The 18,710-nt window shown below is 43.2% G+C and overlaps 1 protein-coding gene across 5 annotated transcripts in view; it reads right to left on the reverse strand.

Annotated features, from left to right (window-relative positions):
- Positions 1–18,710, reverse strand: part of LOC309341930 (putative lysosomal acid lipase/cholesteryl ester hydrolase) — a 99,802-nt gene that overhangs the window by 52,651 nt on the left and 28,441 nt on the right. Inside the window, exons 1-2 of one of the 5 annotated variants that reach the window (XM_081861922.1) lie at positions 2,721–2,961; positions 1,727–1,844 (exon numbers count right to left, since the gene is read on the reverse strand). The exons of 1 other annotated variant lie outside the window; for it this stretch is intronic. In XM_081861922.1, the coding sequence (XP_081718048.1) occupies positions 1,727–1,844; positions 2,721–2,849 (247 nt within the window). In that variant the 5' untranslated portion in view covers positions 2,850–2,961. Of the gene's footprint in view, positions 1–1,726; positions 1,845–2,720; positions 2,962–12,740; positions 13,135–16,597; positions 16,670–18,710 lie in introns of those variants that run through there. 3 more of the 5 variants (XM_081861924.1, XM_081861920.1, XM_081861923.1) reach the window with 3 other exon arrangements.

Consider the following 18,710-nt stretch of genomic DNA (forward strand, 5'->3'; position numbering starts at 1 on the left):
CGTCCAAACAGCCTGTCCACATCCTTGGAGGTAACAGATTGGAACTGATCCCATGCAACTTGACTAGACAGGACTCTAGCACTTTCCCACCCCAGCCCTGCTCCCGTGGTGGAGTCTACCTCATTCCGAGTCTGAGCAACTTTAACTGCAAATTATTTTTTTTGCAAAATCATTGCAGGAGATCTTGGGGGCCTTATCAGGCCCCAATGGCACAGGTGGTTCCATTAAATTACAAACCACCTGAAAGAGTCTCCTGCCTGCTGTTTTCTGCAGATGCAATAGAGGCAGTAAAGAAGGTCCTCTTCAACGTCACTATTTCCACTTGGTAGGCTCAATGTTGAGCTCTAACCCATGTCCGGTCCGATTCAGAATTAATTCTCAGCCACTGGTGCTCTAGCCATCTCAATGATTGTTTCATTGCCCTCAGCTCTGGGAAAAACCATGGGGCTGTCCAGGCTCCATGCAGTTGGAGAGGGCACTTTGGAGCCAGGCAGTTGATAGCCCTACTTCACTCTGCATTCCAGCGGGCCACCAGGGAATCAGCTGAAAGGCCATCAACATAGGATAAAATATCTCCTACCACTCTCTGGAAACCATTTGGATCCATTAAGTGGGGGGCGCGGACCATCCGAATCGGTCCCACCTCCCTGCAGAGGGGATGGGTCGCAGAGATGTCCAGTTGCACCAAGAAGTGATCTGACCATGGCACTTCTTTTGTTTCACTTTTACTTAGTGTCAGATCACCCACATCCATAGAGGTAAACACCAGGTCTAAGGCATGTTTAAGGTTTATTTTGTTACTCCTCTTTAGTTGGGATTTCTTGGTCTTTTCACCTTTGTGCATAGATTACTCAATCTGCTGTTGTCGCATACAAGAAGAGATTAAGTAGCTTCTTGGGGATATCAGAGTTTGTTACTCCTAAGAGGAAGGCCTCTGGTTTGGTGGGGGGGTGTCTAATATTTTTTTCAGTTCCCCATAAATTATTTCCCAGTATATTTGGCTTGCTTACATGCCTACCACATGTGGAAGAAGATGCCCTACATCTTTTGGCATTTCCACATGACTTGGTTCCCCCCCTTCTCCCCCCCCCCTTGCATTTCACTTTTCACTCAAGAAAAAGCTGCACACAACACACAAAGCCATTGGGCAATGGAATTGGCAGTGTCACCATCTCTTCACAGCCCTGGTTTTTTTCTCCTTTTTTTTATTCAGGCTGTGACCCCTATAAATGGCAGAAGAACATATATCTTAAATAGCTGCAAAAACACTCTTTTGCAACTCAAGAGATTTCCCCCCACAAAAAAGATTGCATGCAGTTCCCTATGACTTGGGTCAAGAAGGTATGGAGAGCACTGCTACGTTAGCACAGAAAATGGCTGCTGTCAACATGGACTATGAACTATTTATTCCAGCTTCCTCATCTCCTTATCACCCTATTTCCTTACTTCTTTAATAGTTCGGGAAAGGAGTAAGAAGCACTTGACCTCAACTACCTATATGGCCTATCTTTTGCAATATTATAGAAAAAATAGAAGAAGGACACACTCAACAATCATATTAATAGTGCACATTACCAAACAAACTGCCTATGTTCTTTTGCACTAAATCAAATTTTAGCAAAGCAAGAATTCATCATTTAATAATAATAATAATAATAAACCCCCAAAATATTGAACATTTGTATATATGTGTACACACAATATATACCTCAAAGCATACACTCACCCTTGTATGACTGATTTCTTTTGCCATGAGGGATTCTGCTAATACTCAGAATATAACCATCGTCTGTCACCACTTCATATTCCTCACTGGGATATCCTCTGAAAAAAATAATTTCGCTCTGCAGGGTGGAGATGGTGTGGTTGGACAGGTTAACAAGCAACTGTAAGATGTCTACAGACCGCTGTTTTTTTCTAGAAAAATAGGTGCTGGTACTCACCATGAAGTTTTTATAGTAAGTCCTATACTTTTAAACAAACAAACAAACAAACAAACAGAGGTGCCGGTACTGTGTACCCTTGAGTACCCCCTGGAAAAAAACACTGCTAAACACTTATTTTCCACATGATAGAATTGATAACTGGAGTGTGCAGATGGGTGATAAGCCAGATAAGGTAGAAAAACAATCTCGTGCCATCACTTATTTGTTAGTTCCAAAGAAATCCAAGAACTGATTACCTGCCTCCCTCTGCTGAAATTAGAAATGAAGGGAGCCTTTTGTTGCAGAATGTCTTCCCAGGATACCTTCCCAGCCAATTGCTGCTGTTGCTGCTGTTCTACATTTTTATGGCTGTTGTTCCCAAACTCTCCCCTTCCCTTGGACCACTTGAAAATTGCTGAGGGACTTGGTGGTCCCCTGAATGATTTTTGTTCTTGCTGCTGAACAATTATAATGCACTGTGCAGGATGCTAGAGTTGCTACTGCAGAGCACCTAATTGATGTTCACAGAGCACTGGTGTTCCGTGAAGCAAATGTTGGGAATTTTATTGAGATTTAAAAATAAAATAAAATTCCAAGCTGCCCTGAGCAATGATGCATTGGGAGGGCAGGGTACTACTTCAAAACCTTATAATAAATATTTTCTTGTCCCCTAAAACCCCAGCAGTCCATGGAAAATTAACTTCAAGGATGTGGTGTACAGCACCATTAAGCAACACTAATTGTCAAAGATGCCTTGAGGTAAGAAGATGAGAAAGGAAAAGGAAAATGGCTTACAATATTCATAGTCGCTTCTGGGTCTACGCTTCTTCTTTTCCACAATATTCCTGAACTAATAAGCACTTGGACCAAGCCTGCCCCCATTATAAAGAGCCATATCATTGATTGGCGTGGAAGCAAATCCATCTTTGAGCCCAGATATACAAGACTGCTCCTCAGTCACCAAGAAGATGTATTTAGGTTCCGTGGAATGAAATGACAGACAACATGACTTTAAATATGTTGACATTATTTGTCAAGAGCAAAGAACACCCACTTGGAAAAACAAGTCATATCTAATTGATATGATTGGTTTGGTCTTGCATAACTTCCAGGATATTCCTCCAATGTAATTTTCACTGAGTTCCATTTGATGTTCTTCCAGGCAAGTAGGCAGTCTCTGTTTAACAAAAGGTTTGTCAAAGTGTAAACACTAGTTTAGTGTTCTAATTAAGAGTAAAAACCATCAATCAGCAGGTAGATGGTTCAAATCCAGTGCTATTTTTCTAGAAAAATAGGTGCTGGAGCTTCCCATGAACATCTCCATTTGTTTTTTAATAATGGCAGTGACACCCACCTGAGAGGTGCTGGAGCTCACTTCCTGTGAGTTCCTGCTGGGGGGGGGGAGCCCTGTTCAAATCTCATTTCTTTGGGTGGTTTCAGACACATTATTGTTCTTCTCACTGTAGTCATATGGTGTTCATACTGCCCAAACATACTGGCATGATGAAAAAAATACACTTTGAATATTCCTCTTTGGTTAACATCCACAATGGACTTTCTACATGACAAATACAAACATGCGAGGGCATCCAAGTGGGAGGAGCTGGGATGGCAGACCAGAGCGGCAAAGTTATCACTTTTCTTCACTGACCAGGGTTAAAAGCCAGCTGCGTCTGACACTGGCAATACAGTTGACCAAAGAGCAAACCCTCCCTCCCTCATGCTTCTGTTTTTAAACTTGTCTTAACCTTGCTTTGCTTCCTGTGCCCACTGCAGTTGACTTTGCTATGGTTCTCAAATAGTGTCCATATTCCACTGGGTAGAATCCTAGTCATCGAGTTTATGGGTGAATTAGAAAATGTGATGCTGGTGGGCAACAAAAGAGGTTTAAAGACTGTCTCAAAAAAATTTACACATCACTTGGGAAGACAGGAAAATTAATACCAGTGTACTGGAAGAAGCAAAGATCACCAGCGTTGAAGCAATGATTCTTCAACATCAACTTTGTTGGACTGGTCGTGTTGTGCAGATGCTTGATTATCGTCTTCCAAAGCAACTACTCTATTCCAAACTTAAAAATGGAAAGCTGGTGGTCAACAAAAGAGGTTTAAAGACTGTCTCAAGGCAAATTTTTAAAAATGTAGTATAAATACCAACAATTGGGAAAGACTTGCCTGTGAGTGCTCCAAGTGGAGAACAGCCTTTACCAAAGGTGTCATGGGCTTTGAAGACATTTGAACTCAGGATGCAAGGGAGAAACGGGCTAAGAGGAAGGCACATTTGGCAAATCCACACCGTGATCAACTCCCATCCAGAAACCAATGTCCCCACTGCGGAAGGACGTGTGGATCCAGAATTGGCCTCCACAGTCATTTACTGACTCATTGTTAAAACCGTTTTCATGGAAGACAATCTTACTCGGCTACGAGTGATCGCCAAAGAGTAAGAGAGGTGAATTAGTGCATCACCCTGACCTAAACCAGGTGAACTTGGGGGCAAACCATAAGAGGGGTCCAGGTGGAAGTCGCTGTCCAGAAGTCAACTGGGCGGAGATGGGCCATAGAGCTTCCAATGGCAGCCTGGTGATGACTACCTCAGTAGATCTTAGGGAGGCCATAATCCTTGGCAGGGTCCTTGTAGTAAAGTTAGTACATTTCAAGAAGCTGTTCTTTGGTCAAGCAGAGAACAAGGCCTTGTGGGAAATCAGCAAGCCACAAGAATTATGGGAACTAGGTCATGTTGCTTTAACCCGCAGACCAGCAGGCTCCAAGGGTGTAAAATGTTTATTACGGGAGAGGAATTCTCTGGTTAATTTGAAGGTTTGACACCTGGGGTTAAAGTTATGCACATTCACACAGTGTTGTTATCTCTTTTTTTTTAAATGAATATTTTTCTTTTTTTTAATGAATATTCACCCAGTGTTGTTATCTGTCCTTTAATTGCCTGAGAATGTGCATCTGCATAAGCTCCACGAAGCTCCACGGAAGGAAGGAAACACCTTTGATCTAGGTTCTGGAGCCCAGCTGTCACAAGTTAAAATTATTAGCCCACAAGCTGGTCATTGGAGAATTTGAATGTAACCAAGGATTGTGATTGGACCTGGGGGTTCTGGTTCCACATGCAAATTGGGGATAAAAGATCTCGAGAATGGCTGGAAAAGCGCGCTCTGCAACTTGCAACATCGCCGGGCTGTTAGCAGCCCACCTGGCTACAGTCGTCCTCTTTGTGATGGAGATTCCTGTTTGTCTTTGAACGCGGATCATCTGAAGGACTTTGAATTACCTAGGTGTTAGAAGTGAGTATTAGTCAGTTATATTCTACAATGTTGTTATTTATTCTTAGCTTGTAATCCACAAAAGAAGTGCCTGCTTTTTAAGCATGTTATCCTTATGTTTTTAAAATAAATTTTAAGAAAGAAACTTTTCTTGTTCTGTGTGCCTATCCGGAGGGGATGCCTAACTTCTTGGTTGCGCTCTACCTGAGAATTTCTGTCTGCAAGTATGTGGAAACAACTTGTAGAGTGGGGTAACCAGCAATAACGGGGCACGGCCTTCTCCCTGGGTCTGTGGCTCTGGGTTCCCCAAGACAAAGGGAGTGGTGGCAGCATTACCAGTTCTGTTATGTTCTGATTCTGAAAAATAAAGTGTCTGCCAGCCCTGCTCCAGAAACCTGGCCCAGCCGGAGAGCAAAGGCAGGTGAGGGAGGGGTGAGCGGCTGGGGACCTTTACCACAGCCCTGTTCAAAATTTCAGCCCTCCGTCATTCCTCTGACAGGAGGTTAAAATAGATGTACAGTTGTACCTCAGCTCCCAAACACCTTGGGAGTCAAAATTTTCGGCTCCTGAATGATTGAAAACCGGAAGTGAGTGTTCCAGTTTCCGAACGTTATTTCGAAAGTTGAATGCCTGACGGGGCTTCTGTGGCTTCCAATTCTGCAGCCAATCGGAAGCAGTGCTTTGGAAGTCAAGTCAAATGTTTCAGAAGTCGAACGGACTTCCGTAATGGATTCTGTTCAACTTCTGAGGCACAACTCTACACAAAATGGCTGAGCCAAAGTCCACCTATAGTTGTAATCAATAAAATTGTGTCCATTTTTTATGTGTGTGTATAATATTTATTAGTTTTTAATTACAATAATCCAATAAGAGCCACATTATCACAATTCCAAATTACAATACAATTTAAAAAGTCAATTATTCAAATACAGAATTAAACAATTTTGGGTGACGTCCCGTGTGCTGGACTTCAGGGTAAAAAGTTCTTCTTTCTATCTGCTTCCATAATCTTGATTAGTCCAATTACAACAGTTCTGGTCTCAATCCTTTATTTAACAGCCACTGATTTCATAACTTTCATTCGTAATTGCATATTTAATAAATTTTATTTCCGCAAGAGGAGTTTATGTCCTGTAAATTTCTGTGTGAGATGTTAAGCTTCCATTTGTTTCTTCATTCTTCTTGTTGTAATCCAGTAATACAGCATCTCTGCTTCCACTTTTCATTGCGTCACACGCTATTTTGTTTGTCAAAGTCTAACAAAAGGTCTGGTATCAAGCCATAGCCCTGGGCAGGTCTCCAACTTATCTTTCTCATCCAACACTCAGCCACTAACGATATGGCGCCCCACCAAAGCTATGGTAGATCTTCAAAAGCATAGCCCTAATTGCGATTCAGTGGAAGCCCAGTGCTTTAAAACGTATCAATATTCTCACACAGTTCCATTTTTGTAATAATCCATAGATATTATCTTGTTCTCATTAATTCCTCTTGCTTTTTTTTTAAAAAAAATATTAATTTCTTTTTTAACACAGTATTTCCAACATTCCAATAACAAACAAATATACTTTTTGCTCTGCCGAGCTTGTGACTTCCCTCCATCCCTTCAACCGTTTTTTTTATTTTCAGGTCTTTATACTGCACTTAAATTGTGGTTCGAGGACCCGTTCACCGCATAGTGGAATGAAAACACCAGGACACATGATATAAGGTTAATGGGCAAGAAAAAGCCACAACTTTATTGATTACAGCAAGTGAAAAGGTATTGGCTTAGGCATTGGATTACGTCAGCTGACTCCACCCACTCGGAGAGGGGTGAGCCTGAAAGGGGGGTTTATTCACCAGTAGGTGGAGCCTGTTGATGCTAATCCAACTATAAGCTCTCCCCTGATGTCACCGAGGGTCGTGCCATGGCCTCCCGCCACACAGGCATCGGACAGAATACACGACCGCCGGATTCCTTTAACGGAATACCCAAAAATTGAAGGCGTAGGCGATGGCCACACCTAGCCCTTCGACACACCACAAACACATTATTCCAATGCCTAACCTACCCACCAATACCATGAAAGTTGTGACGATTGCTACGAGGTAGGCGAAAAAACCAAAAAGCCTAATGCCAAATGGAAAAATTCCTACCAGGCCCCCTGGACAACCAGGGCGACCAACCTAAGGTCCATAGCAAGGCCAAAAGAAAACTGAGACCCTGAGCTCTAAGGGAGTGGAGGGTGGGTAACTCGCGACGGGACGATGAAGAGTGAAGCCGGGAGGCTGGTGCCGCAGCAATTTACGCTGCCGTACACGCCCCCTCGAAGGCACCTGGTTGGGTGCCTGTCAGTGGGCGTGGGCGCCAGCCAGGTGAGTGGGAGGCAGGGGGCTAACACCCCCTGCTTGAGGTGGAGACCGGCTCCCACCCACAACCACTCCCCTCTTTTGCAGGAGGAGAGTCTTTTTTGACTTCTGACCTTTGTATCCTTATAATCGACTCTGTCTCTTTGGTCTAAAAAGTTTTTAAAATTTTCATTGCAGGGTTTTTCAATCCCACTAGTGTCTTCACATTTTTACAGTAATTATTCATATACCAAATACATTTATTCCAGTCTCTTTGAATTTTTTAGTCATCTTGGTTCTGGATTCTACTGGTTAGCTTGGCTAATTTCACATAGTCCATCATATTCATCTGCCACTCCTCAATCATTAGTAATTCCTGCAATTTCCGCTTTGGGGCTAATAAGGTTCACCGCTGTCGTGGCGTACATAAATAATCTTTTATCTACCTTTGCAATTTCCTCTCCCATCAAACCCAGCAAAAATGCTTCTGGTTTTTTGGGGAAGGTATATCTCAACATCTTTTTAAACTCATTGTAGATCAGTTCCCCAAATGCTTTTACTTTATCACAAGTCCACCACATATAATAAAATCTCCATCTTTCTCTTTACATTTCTTTGCCTTAGCCTTTACCGATTTAACATTTATCCTAAAATAGGGTTACCAGATGTCCCCAGTTCCTGGGGACAGTCCCCAGATTCACCAATCTGTCCCCGGACAAAATCTGTCCCCGGAATGTCCCTAGATTTTAATTAATGTCCCCAGATTTATGCCTGGGGACTTCCGGTGAGGCAACATGGTGAGCGCCATGGCAGCAAGCAGCACTGGAGGACCCAGCCACGTCAAAGTTCCAGCCAGCCAATCCGCTGACTGGGGGGGGGGGGCTATTTAAACAGAGGTGCTAGCCAGAGAGCTTCCTTCTGGCTCGCTTCCTCGATCAACACTTGCCCCAAACTTGTGCAGAGCTGCCCATAGCAGAAGAGCCCACAGTGCTCTTCTGCTGTGGGCTCTGTGTGCCCAAGTTGGGGGGGGGGGTGAGTGAGGCACTGAGGTGGTGAAGAAGAGGAGGAGAAGCATAGAAAAGAGCTGTGCCATATTGCGAGAGAGGGGGGGAGAGGGGGAGGGAGAGAGAGAGAGAGAGGGAGTGCGGCTGTGGCTTCTCCTCACAGGAACAAAGAGGTGTGAAAGTGAAGGCTGGGGGGGGGGACAGGGGGAGGAAGGAAGGCAGGCAGGAAGGCTCCTTTGCTTTCTCTCCCTCCTCTCCCTCCAACAGCCACTGCAGAGATGGTCAGTTTAACAGGGGGTGAGGAAGGTGCCTTGTCCCTACAGCAAGTGACAAAAATGGTTTTAAATGTTTTAAGTGCTTTTAATTTGCTGCACCTTAAATGGTGGGGTTTTTTTATTATATTATATTATTTTATTATTTTATTTCTGCTTGGGGTGGGATAAGTATTTAGTCAGGGTGGGGAGTAGTTTAATTTAACATAATTGTTTCTTGCTTTGTTTTTATTTTTTATTCTGTTAAATTACTATATAGTTTGTATTTTGCTTTTTAAGGGGAAGGGTCAGGGCTGCCTGGGAGTGGGCCTCAGCCAATAGATTGGGTGGGGCAGGTTCCACGGGGGGGGGGATGTATTGGGACACCCGATCTCAGTGATCACGGGCAGGAGGAGGAGCTATGCTAAGACCAGATCATGTCATTACCGAGGAGGCAGGTTTAGTCGTTAATTGAGGACTATCCCTGCCTCCAGGTCTTGTCCTGACCGGAAAGATACTGGAATCAGCAAGGGAAACCCACATGACCTGAAAGTGTTGCTGTGCAATGCCAGGTCAATGATGAATAAAACCACTGCCATCCACGACCTGATTGTGGATGGAGGATTTGACCTGGCATGTGTGACAGAGACCTGGCTGGATGAAGCAGATGGGCCTGTCCTTGCCACTGCTTGCCCACCAGGTTTCTCTTACGCACACCAACCCAGGTCAGGTGGGCGGGGAGGGGGGGTTGCAGTGATTTTTAGGAAGTCATTAGTCTGCACCAGGCGTCCTATTGGGAAGACCCAGTTCTCTGAGTGCATGTTCTGGAAGTTGGGCAATAGGGGCAGTACAGGATTCCTCTTGGTGTACCAACCTCCCCGCTGCACCAAGGATTCCATGCCCTAGCTGCTTCAGGTCATTGCGGATATGCTCCTGGAGACACCTAGTTTGGTTTTCCAGGGGGATTTTAATATCCATGCCGACACAACCTTAGAAGGGGCCGCTCAGGACTTCATGGAAAGCATGGCCTCCATGGGGATGTCCCTGAATAAGTTTGGTCCAACTCATAGCCGCGGACATGCCTTAGACTTGGTGTTTACCTCTACGGATGTTGGTGATCTGACACTAACTAAAAGCGAAACAAAAGAAGTCAGCCATGGTCAGATCACTTCCTGGTGCAACTGGACTTCTCCACGACCCTTCCCCTCTGCAGGGAGGTGGGACCGATTCGGATGGTCCGCCCCTGCTACTTAATGGATCCAATTGGCTTCCAGACAGTGGTAGGGGATGTTTTATCCCAAGTTGATGGCCTTTCAGCTGATTCCCTCATGGCCCGCTGGAATGCGGAGTTAACCAGGACTATTGACTGTCTGGCTCCGAAGCGCCCTCTCCGATTGCATGGAGCCCAGACAGCCCCATGGTTTTCCCCAGAGCTGAGGATGATGAAACAATCGTTGAGACGGCTAGAGCGCTGGTGGCGGAAAACTCATTCTGAATCAGACCGGACACGGGCTAGAGCTCAACATCGAGCCTACCAAGTGGCAATGGCGACGGCAAAGAGGGCCTTCTTCGCCACCTCTATTGCATCTGCAGAAAACAGCAGCAGGAGACTTTTTGAGGTGGTTCACAATCTATAGGAACCACCTGCACCACCAGGGCCTGGTAGGGACCCTAAGATCTCCTGCAATGCTTTTGCAAAGTTTTTTGCAGATAAAGTCTCTCAGATTCAGAAGGAGGTAGACTCCACCGTGGGAGCTGGGCCAGGGCGGGAGAGTGCTAGAGTTCTGTCTAGTCTTGTTACATGGGATCAGTTCCAATCTGTTACCTCCGAGGATGTGGACAGGCTGATTGGAAAAGTGAAACCGACCACCTGTCTCCTTGATCCTTGCTCATCCTGGTGGATAAAAACAAGCTGGGAAGGGCTGAGTGATGGGCTCTGCAGGGTGGTGAATGCTTCCCTCTGTGTGGGAGCCTTCCCAGACCTGCTGAAAAAGGTGGTTATTAAACAGCTTCTTAAAAAAAATCTTTAGACCCGGCCAATATGGCCAACTATCGCCCAGTCTCAAATCTACCATTCTTGGGCAAGGTGATTGAGCGGGTCGTTGCCAAACAACTCCAAGCATGCCTGGAGGATGCAGACCATTTGGATCCCTTCCAATCGGGATTCAAACCTCACCATGGGACTGAAACTGCCTTGGTTGTGCTCGCTGATGATCTCCGGTGGGCTAGGGACAAAGGTGAGAGCTGTTTCCTAGTTCTGCTGGATCACTCATGAGTTGACATTTTTTGTAATTTGGACGTATTTAGGTCATATTGAATGAACTAAAAAAATCCTCATGCAGAAATAAACTAGGTTCATTTTCTTATTGAATTCTTTGCATCCCTCAGGTCTGAATACTGAAATGGATTATAGTTGCTTTTTGTGAATGTGTACTAATGTTTATATGTAGAACACCTGAGCATGGGCTAAGTTTGTTTTATCTCTGTAGGACGAGTGGATTACCTTGAGAGAAAAAATTGTATCTGTGGACTGCTATTACTTTAGATCTGAAAATTGATTACATTTATGTATGAGTTTACATGTATAACATCTGAGCATGGATTGCTTTACTTCTGTTGTGCCATATGGGTCACTTTAAGAAAGAAATTTTGCATCTGTGGATTGCCAACACCTGTTACTCAAACCGATATTGTGCTTGTCCATATAATCCTGCTTTGTAGCAGTCACTGCTTACTGCACCACTACTATGCTATAAGATCCACTATCCTGTAATATTACATATGGTATATACAATTGTTTATGGTTTTCTATATTATTTTTGCTGTAAAAAATATGTGAGATTACAATGTTGTATTTATTTGCATTACCTAGAGCCTGTTCTACTGATGAAGCCTAGGATGGTGAAACAAGGTTAATATTCCAGAAATCCTTGTCTTAGACTCTGTGAAAGGATTCTGTGGAACTGTAACAACCCTTCATGTGGATTATTGGACTCTATGAACAAACAGGTGGAATAGATACTTATACATGTATGAACCTTATGCATGAACTGACTAGAGAAGGAACTGATCCACTGGGTCTTCTGCTTTTTTCCGTTGAACTTTATGAGACTTCCGTTGAAATCTACAATTTGATACAATGAATATTATACCTTATTTATTCAAAAGTACAGCTGGTTATGTCTTGTGTGTTTATTGATTACTGTTACACATGCAAGTCATCACAAGTACCTGATTGTGCATAAAGTAAAACAAATAAAATGGATCACTTCACATCATTGTGACATCAGGTGATTGAAAGTTGGAGGAGATAACATTCCAGCCTGCTGATGAGATCCACTCCCCCCCCCCCACTGCTCTACACTGACTGGTAGCAGTTCTCCAGGGTTTCCAAAGTGTCTCTTTCCTGCCCCTCCCTGGAGATACTACAGGTAGAACATGGAACCTCCCTGAGGTGAAGCAAGTGCTCTACTACTGAGCTAAGGTCCACCAAGGACAGTAGTATAATACATCCTGAGAATCAGCATTCCAGCAACTAGGAGCTGACATCAGTGCAGGTATTGAAAGTCACTTCCAATTGTGCTTGGTCTCAAGGTGCCAGTCTTCCAGTAAGTGTGACATACCAAGTTGCTTTCATTTACTGTTTTGGAACATCTGAATGTCTTCCTAATTCTGTGATGGGCAGTGGGGGTGGCATTCAACTTAGTCATGTTCATTAATTTCAACAGATCTACTCTGCATAAAACTTAGTTCAATACCACCCAAAGCATGTTTTCATATTGCCAATTCCACAGATGTTAGCAAAGAACTTGTCTCCACCCCACACTGCAAAACAAAGTTTGGGAAGATCAGAGTTCCTTTCTTCATGACTACTGTTTTTAGAAGTCACTTGAGTTATGTCTCAACACCTCCATTAAAAATGCATGGATTTAAATAATGATAATCAGTTCAAAAATGTTATTTCCAAAGGGATTATTTTGTGTGAACAAACATAGGGAATTTTCCCCAAGGTGAATTTTAAAAAAAAATTGTAGTAGTTATAGTTGTTGTCGTTGTCATCATCATCATAGACTGATGGTGATGGTTTCTTGGAGGACTATTTCAGGATCCCAAACTCACTCATAATTCTGCATAAACTCAATTATCTCTTCATACAAGCGCTGTGGGGCATCAAGGCCCAAGAAGAAATCTGTGTGTTGCCAGTCAGGAATAAACTTGTGGTAAACTAAGTTTGAGACCTGAGGCAACCACCGGGCAATATTCTTTGGGGTTGAAACCCAGTCGTTCCCACCATTCCAGAGAGCTGTTGGAGCAGTCATTTTTTTAATATCATAGGAAGGTGCTGTTTCCTAAAAGAGAGGGGGAAATAACAGGTTAAAAATAGTTTGTAAGTTAGGACTTTGCAGAAACTTCATGATCAAAGCAAGCACACACACACACACGTTATGGGGAATATAAGTTGAGCTGTTAATGTGCATAACTACTGGACGTTGTGCAGATTTGCAAGGCATCATAGAGAATGTGCACATCATCCATGAAGAGGAAATTGTGCACTTTCCTGGTTAATATACATAGTCTCCAACTGGCTTTGGACAATTCCTTGAAATCACTTGAAATTGTGAACACATTCCTTCCACAGGTTGCACCAGCATCCATTTACAGTTTCGGGCTTGATGGCATCCACTGCCTGCTCAATGCAAAATTATGCAAAATTAAAAAAAAATCCTTCCAGTAGGACCTTAGAGACCAACTAAGTTAGTTATTGGTATGAGCTTTCGTGTGCATGAACACTTCTTCAGATACACTGAAACAGAAGTCACCAGACTCTCATATATAGTGAGAAGGTGGGGAGGGGTATTACTCAGAAGGGTGGTGGGAATGGGTGATTGGCTGAAAGGTGTGGTAAACCAGTTGATGACTGTTAATGACTGCAGTTAGTCTTACAGGAAAAAGCAAGGGATGAGATGGCCAAAAATAGCTTTATCATGTATAATGAGATAAGAATCCAATGTGTCTATTCAGACCAGGTCTCTCCGTGGTTTTAAGTTTGGTAATAAGTTATAATTCAGCAACTTCTCTTTCCAGTCTATTTCTGAAATTCTTTTGTAATATGACAGCTACTTTGAGATCTTGTATAGAATGTCCTGGGAGATTGAAGTGTTCTCCTATTGGTTTCTCTGCCTTGTGATTCCTGATGTCAGATTTATGTCCATTTACGCTTTGGTGTAGGGTTTGGTCTGTTTGTCCAATATAGAGAGCTGAAGGGCACTGTTGGCATTTGATAGCATACACAATGTTAGAAGATGAGCAATTACATAGTCCTGAGATGGTATGTTTGATGTTGTTGGGGCCAGTAATGGTGTTGTCCGGGTGCAAAGTTGGCATCTGGGTTTATTGCAGGCTCTGGTACCAGTGTCCATGTTAAGTCTTGTTGATGTATTATTATGGGTGAGAAGTTGTTTAAGATTGGGTGGCTGTCTGTAAGCAATGAAAGATCTTCTTCCCAGAGCTTGAGAAAGAGAACTATCATTATCTAGGAGAGGTTATAGATCTCTGAGGATGCGTTGAACTGTTATAACTTGGGAGCTGTATGTGATTACTAGTAGTGTTCTGTTATTTTCTTTTTTGAGTCTGTCTTGCATCAAGTTTTCTATGGGTCTGCCTCTATTGATCTGTTGTTTAACTTCATCAGGCAGATATTCTAGTTCTAAAAAGGTTTGCTGTAGATCTCTTGGGTGAGAATCTCTGTTTGTAGAGTTGGAGCAGATGTGGCTGTGATGTAGGGCCTGGCTATATACAATGGATTGTTTGGGATGTTTGGGATGGTAGCTAGAAGCATGTAGATATGTTTGTTGGTCAGTTGATTTATAGTATAAGGTAGTATCTATACACCCATCTTGTATTTTTATAGTAGTGTCCAAAAAATGTATTTATTGCATAGATTGGTTCATAGTTATGTTGATGGTGGGGTGAAAGCCATTGAATGTCTGGTGGAAGGTGTCCAGGGTCTGTTGACCATGTGTCCAGATAATAAAAATATCGTCAATGTATCGCAGGTACAAGAGAGGTTTGAGTGGGTAGGAGGTTAGGAAACGTTGTTCCAAATCTGCCATGAAGATGTTGACATACTGTGGGGCCCATTGCTGTGCCACTGATCTGGAGGAACAGGTCATCACCAAATTTGAAGTGGTTGTGGGTAAGGACAAAATGGCAGAGTTTGGTAGCAAAGTCGACTGTGATTTTATCTGAAATGGTGTTCCTGATGGCTTGCAAACCATCATTGTGTGGGATGTTGGTATAAAGAGATTCCACATCCATAGTGGCTAGTATAGTATTTTTAGGAAGATTATTCACAAATTGTATTTTCCTCAGAAAATCTGTGGTGTCATGTACGTAGCTGGGAGCACTGATGGTATACGGTTTCAGAAAAGAGTCCATATAACAGGAAACACCCACTGTAATAGTGCCAATACCTGAGATGATGGGGTGTCCTGGATTTCCTGGTTTGTGTATTTTAGGTAGAAGATAGAAAGTTCCTGGTCTAGGTTCCACTGGTGTGTTAGTCCAATTTTATGTAAAAGGCGGTACTGGAAAGTTGTCTGTGAGCCTCCTGGATATAATCAGTTTTGTTCATGGTGATGACAGCTCCACCCTTCTCCGCCTCTTTAATCATAATGTCTGGGTTGTTCCTGAGATTATCTATGGCTCTCCTTTCAGCATGGTTAAGATTTTGTTGTAAGCAATGGTGTTTTCTGGTCACATCCATTTGGATTCTGTGGCAGAAGGAATTGATGTACAGATCTAGTGTGGTATTGCATTCATCAGGAGGGGTCCATGTGGAGTCCCTTTTTGTGTAGCATTTATTCGATGGTAGCTGGTGGTCAATGTTCTGTTCATTAATGTGTTGGGAGGGTGGTGGTTGTTCCCCAGTAGGCTGAGAGATGTTGTGTTGTGGAGATGTTGTTTGTTCTACTTTGTCTTGTCTTTGTGTGTGTTGAAAGTACTCCTTCAGGCGTAAACAGCGGAAAAATGCTTCCAAGTCTCTGCAGAACTGAATCATGTGTGGGGATTTCGCAGGGCAGAATGATAGTCCGTGTGAAAGGGCTGATTCCTCAGCTGGGCTGAGTGTTTGCTGAGAGAGATTGACAATATTGTTGATCTTGTTATTTTGATTAGTAGCCTGTAGGTTGGGAAGGTTAGAGAATGTTTTGTTGTTCTGTTTTTTCAGTAATTCTAGTCGAGAGTGGTAAATGGTTTGTTTTTTTCATTGTGGGACTATTGCCAAGCTGGGTGATTCCTGACAGAGTTGTCCAGTGCAGAGAGTTCCTCCTTTATAAGCTTCTGTTTAGAGTACAGAACACTAATCAGATGTTTGAGCAGCTTCTTGGAGAAAGCAGATGAGTATCCATCGTGTTAATCCTTCACAGCTTTAAATCAAAGGGCTAACTGCTCTGCTTTGGCAATGTAGGTCTGCTCAGGCATCTTCTTCCAGAACAGGCCCATCTTGTCTGTGTTGAAAACCTGCTCTTGAAGATACTCCTTCTGCTGCAACAGCCTCTTCAGCAGCCTCCATGTCTGCAAATGCAGCTTCACCAGTGCTGGGGATGTTCTTCAAATTGAAGCAACCTTTGAAGCAGTTCAGCCAACCACAGCTGGCATTGAACTCCTTCTCAGGCTGCTTGCCCTGTACCAGTATCTACCCTCATATAAACACAGAGAGAGAAAGAGAAAGAGAAAGAGAAAGAGAAAGAGAAAGAGAAAGAGAAAGAGAAAGAGAAAGAGAGATGCATGCAATTAGTGGGAAATTCTGACCTGATTGTAGTGAGCCATGTTTTCTTCCTTGCTACTCCAGTCAAAGGCTTTGAACTTCCCACTCTTCAAACCCTGAAAAAGAGATGTACCATATTTGGAAAAATAAAATGGGGAAATTATCATTATATTTATTCATTAATTATATTTCTATACTGCCCTACATCCAAGGATCACAGTTCAGTTTACAATATACATAACATAAAAAGGCAACAATTCCCCTCCTTCCCCACCCAGTTTAAAAGAGGCGTAATTAGCCAGAAGCCTGGAAGAAGAGGAAAGTTTTTGTCTGGTGTCTAAAGATACCTAATAAAGCCATCAGATGCGCCACCCTGGGGAGAGCATTCCACAATTGGGGATTTGCCACAGAAAAGGCTCATTCTTGTGTTTCCATCTTCCAGACCTCTTGTGGAAGAGGGCACATGTAGAAGGGCCTCAGATGATGACTGTGCCATCTGGGTTAGGTCATATGGAGAGAAGCAATCCTTGGGTACAGCAGCACTGAGTCACTTAAGGCCTTAGAGGTCAAAACCAGTACTTTAAATTAGGCCCAGAAACTGATTGGCCACCAGTGCAGTTGGGCCAGGATTGATGTTATCTGCTCAAACTTGCCTCTCTGTGCAAACAGGCTGCTGAATTCTGTATCCTCAACTTTCTGAACCACCCAAAGAAAGGTATGCAAAGCCATTGAAAAGCCACTGGTATCATTTCAGCTTCTGCAGTTTTTCACTGAGATGTCTAATGAGAATTAATAGGGACACATTTTCCCTGTCTAGATCCAACAGAAGTCATCATATCAGGCAACCAAAGCAGCTTCTCTGTCAAAACGAGGCCTAAACCACAACTGAAGTGGATCTAGAAAATCCACTTCTTTCAAGACTGCCTGGATCTGGGCGTGATCTTCTTCTTCTCTGGCGATCACTCATAGCCGAGTAAGATTGTCTTCCATGAAAATGGTTTTAATAATGACTCCGTAAGTGACTGTGGAGGCCAATTCTGGATCCACACGTCCTTCCGCAGTGGGGACATTGGTTTCCGGATGGGAGTTGATCACGGTGTGGATTTGTCAAGCGTGCCTTCCTCTTAGCCCGTTTCTCCCTTGCATCCTGAGTTTGAGTGTCTTCAAAGCCAATGACACCTTTGGTAAAGGCTGTTCTCCACTTGGAACGCTCACAGGCAAGTGTTTCCCAATTGTTGGTGCTTATACTACATTTTTAAAAAATTGCCTTGAGACAGTCTTTAAACCTCTTTTGTTGACCAACAGCATTACGCTTTCCATTTTTAAGTTTGGAATAGAGTAGTTGCTTTGGAAGACGATAATCAAGCATCTGCACAACATGACCAGTCCAACAAAGTTGATGTTGAAGAATCATTGCTTCAACGCTGGTGATCTTTGCTTCTTCCAGTACACTGGTATTAATTTTCCTGTCTTCCCAAGTGATGTGTAAAAACTTTTGGAGACACCGTTGATGGAATCTTTTGAGGAGTTGGAGATGCCATTTATAAGTAGTCCATGTTTCACAAACATACAGTAAGGTTGGTACTACAAAACCTTTGTAAGCAAGCATTTTGGTTTCTCTGCGAATGTCCCAGTCTTCAAACACTCTGTGCTTCAATCTGGAGAAAGTCGCACTCGCAGAGCTCAGGCGATGCTGGATTTTGGCATCAGTGTCAGCCCTTGTGGGAAGATAACTGCCCAGGTAGGAGAAGTGATCAACATTTTCCAACATTGCACCATTGAGTTGGATCTGTGGTGCTGCAGAGGGGTTATTTTGTACTTGGTGCAGCACTTTGGTTTTTTGGATGTTCAGTGATAGGCCAAGTTTTTCATAACCTTCTGCGAAGATATTTAGGATGGTTTGTAGGTCATCCTCTGAGCGTGCGCACACTACGTTGTCATTAGCATACTGAAGCTCTATGACTTTGCTTTCAGCCTGCTCATTAAAGAGCTTTCCATCTGTTCAACAGATGATTTCTACTCCAGTGGGGAGTTTCCCTTTGACAAAGTGTAGAATCATGGCAATGAAAATAATGAATAGAGTTGGGACAATAACACAACCTTGTTTAACACCTGATCCCACTGTTAATGGTTCACTTTGAGAGCCATTGTTATCTG

Source organism: Podarcis erhardii (assembly GCF_964252035.2).
Source record: "Podarcis erhardii genome assembly, chromosome: 5".
Classification (NCBI taxonomy): Eukaryota; Metazoa; Chordata; class Lepidosauria; order Squamata; family Lacertidae; genus Podarcis; species Podarcis erhardii.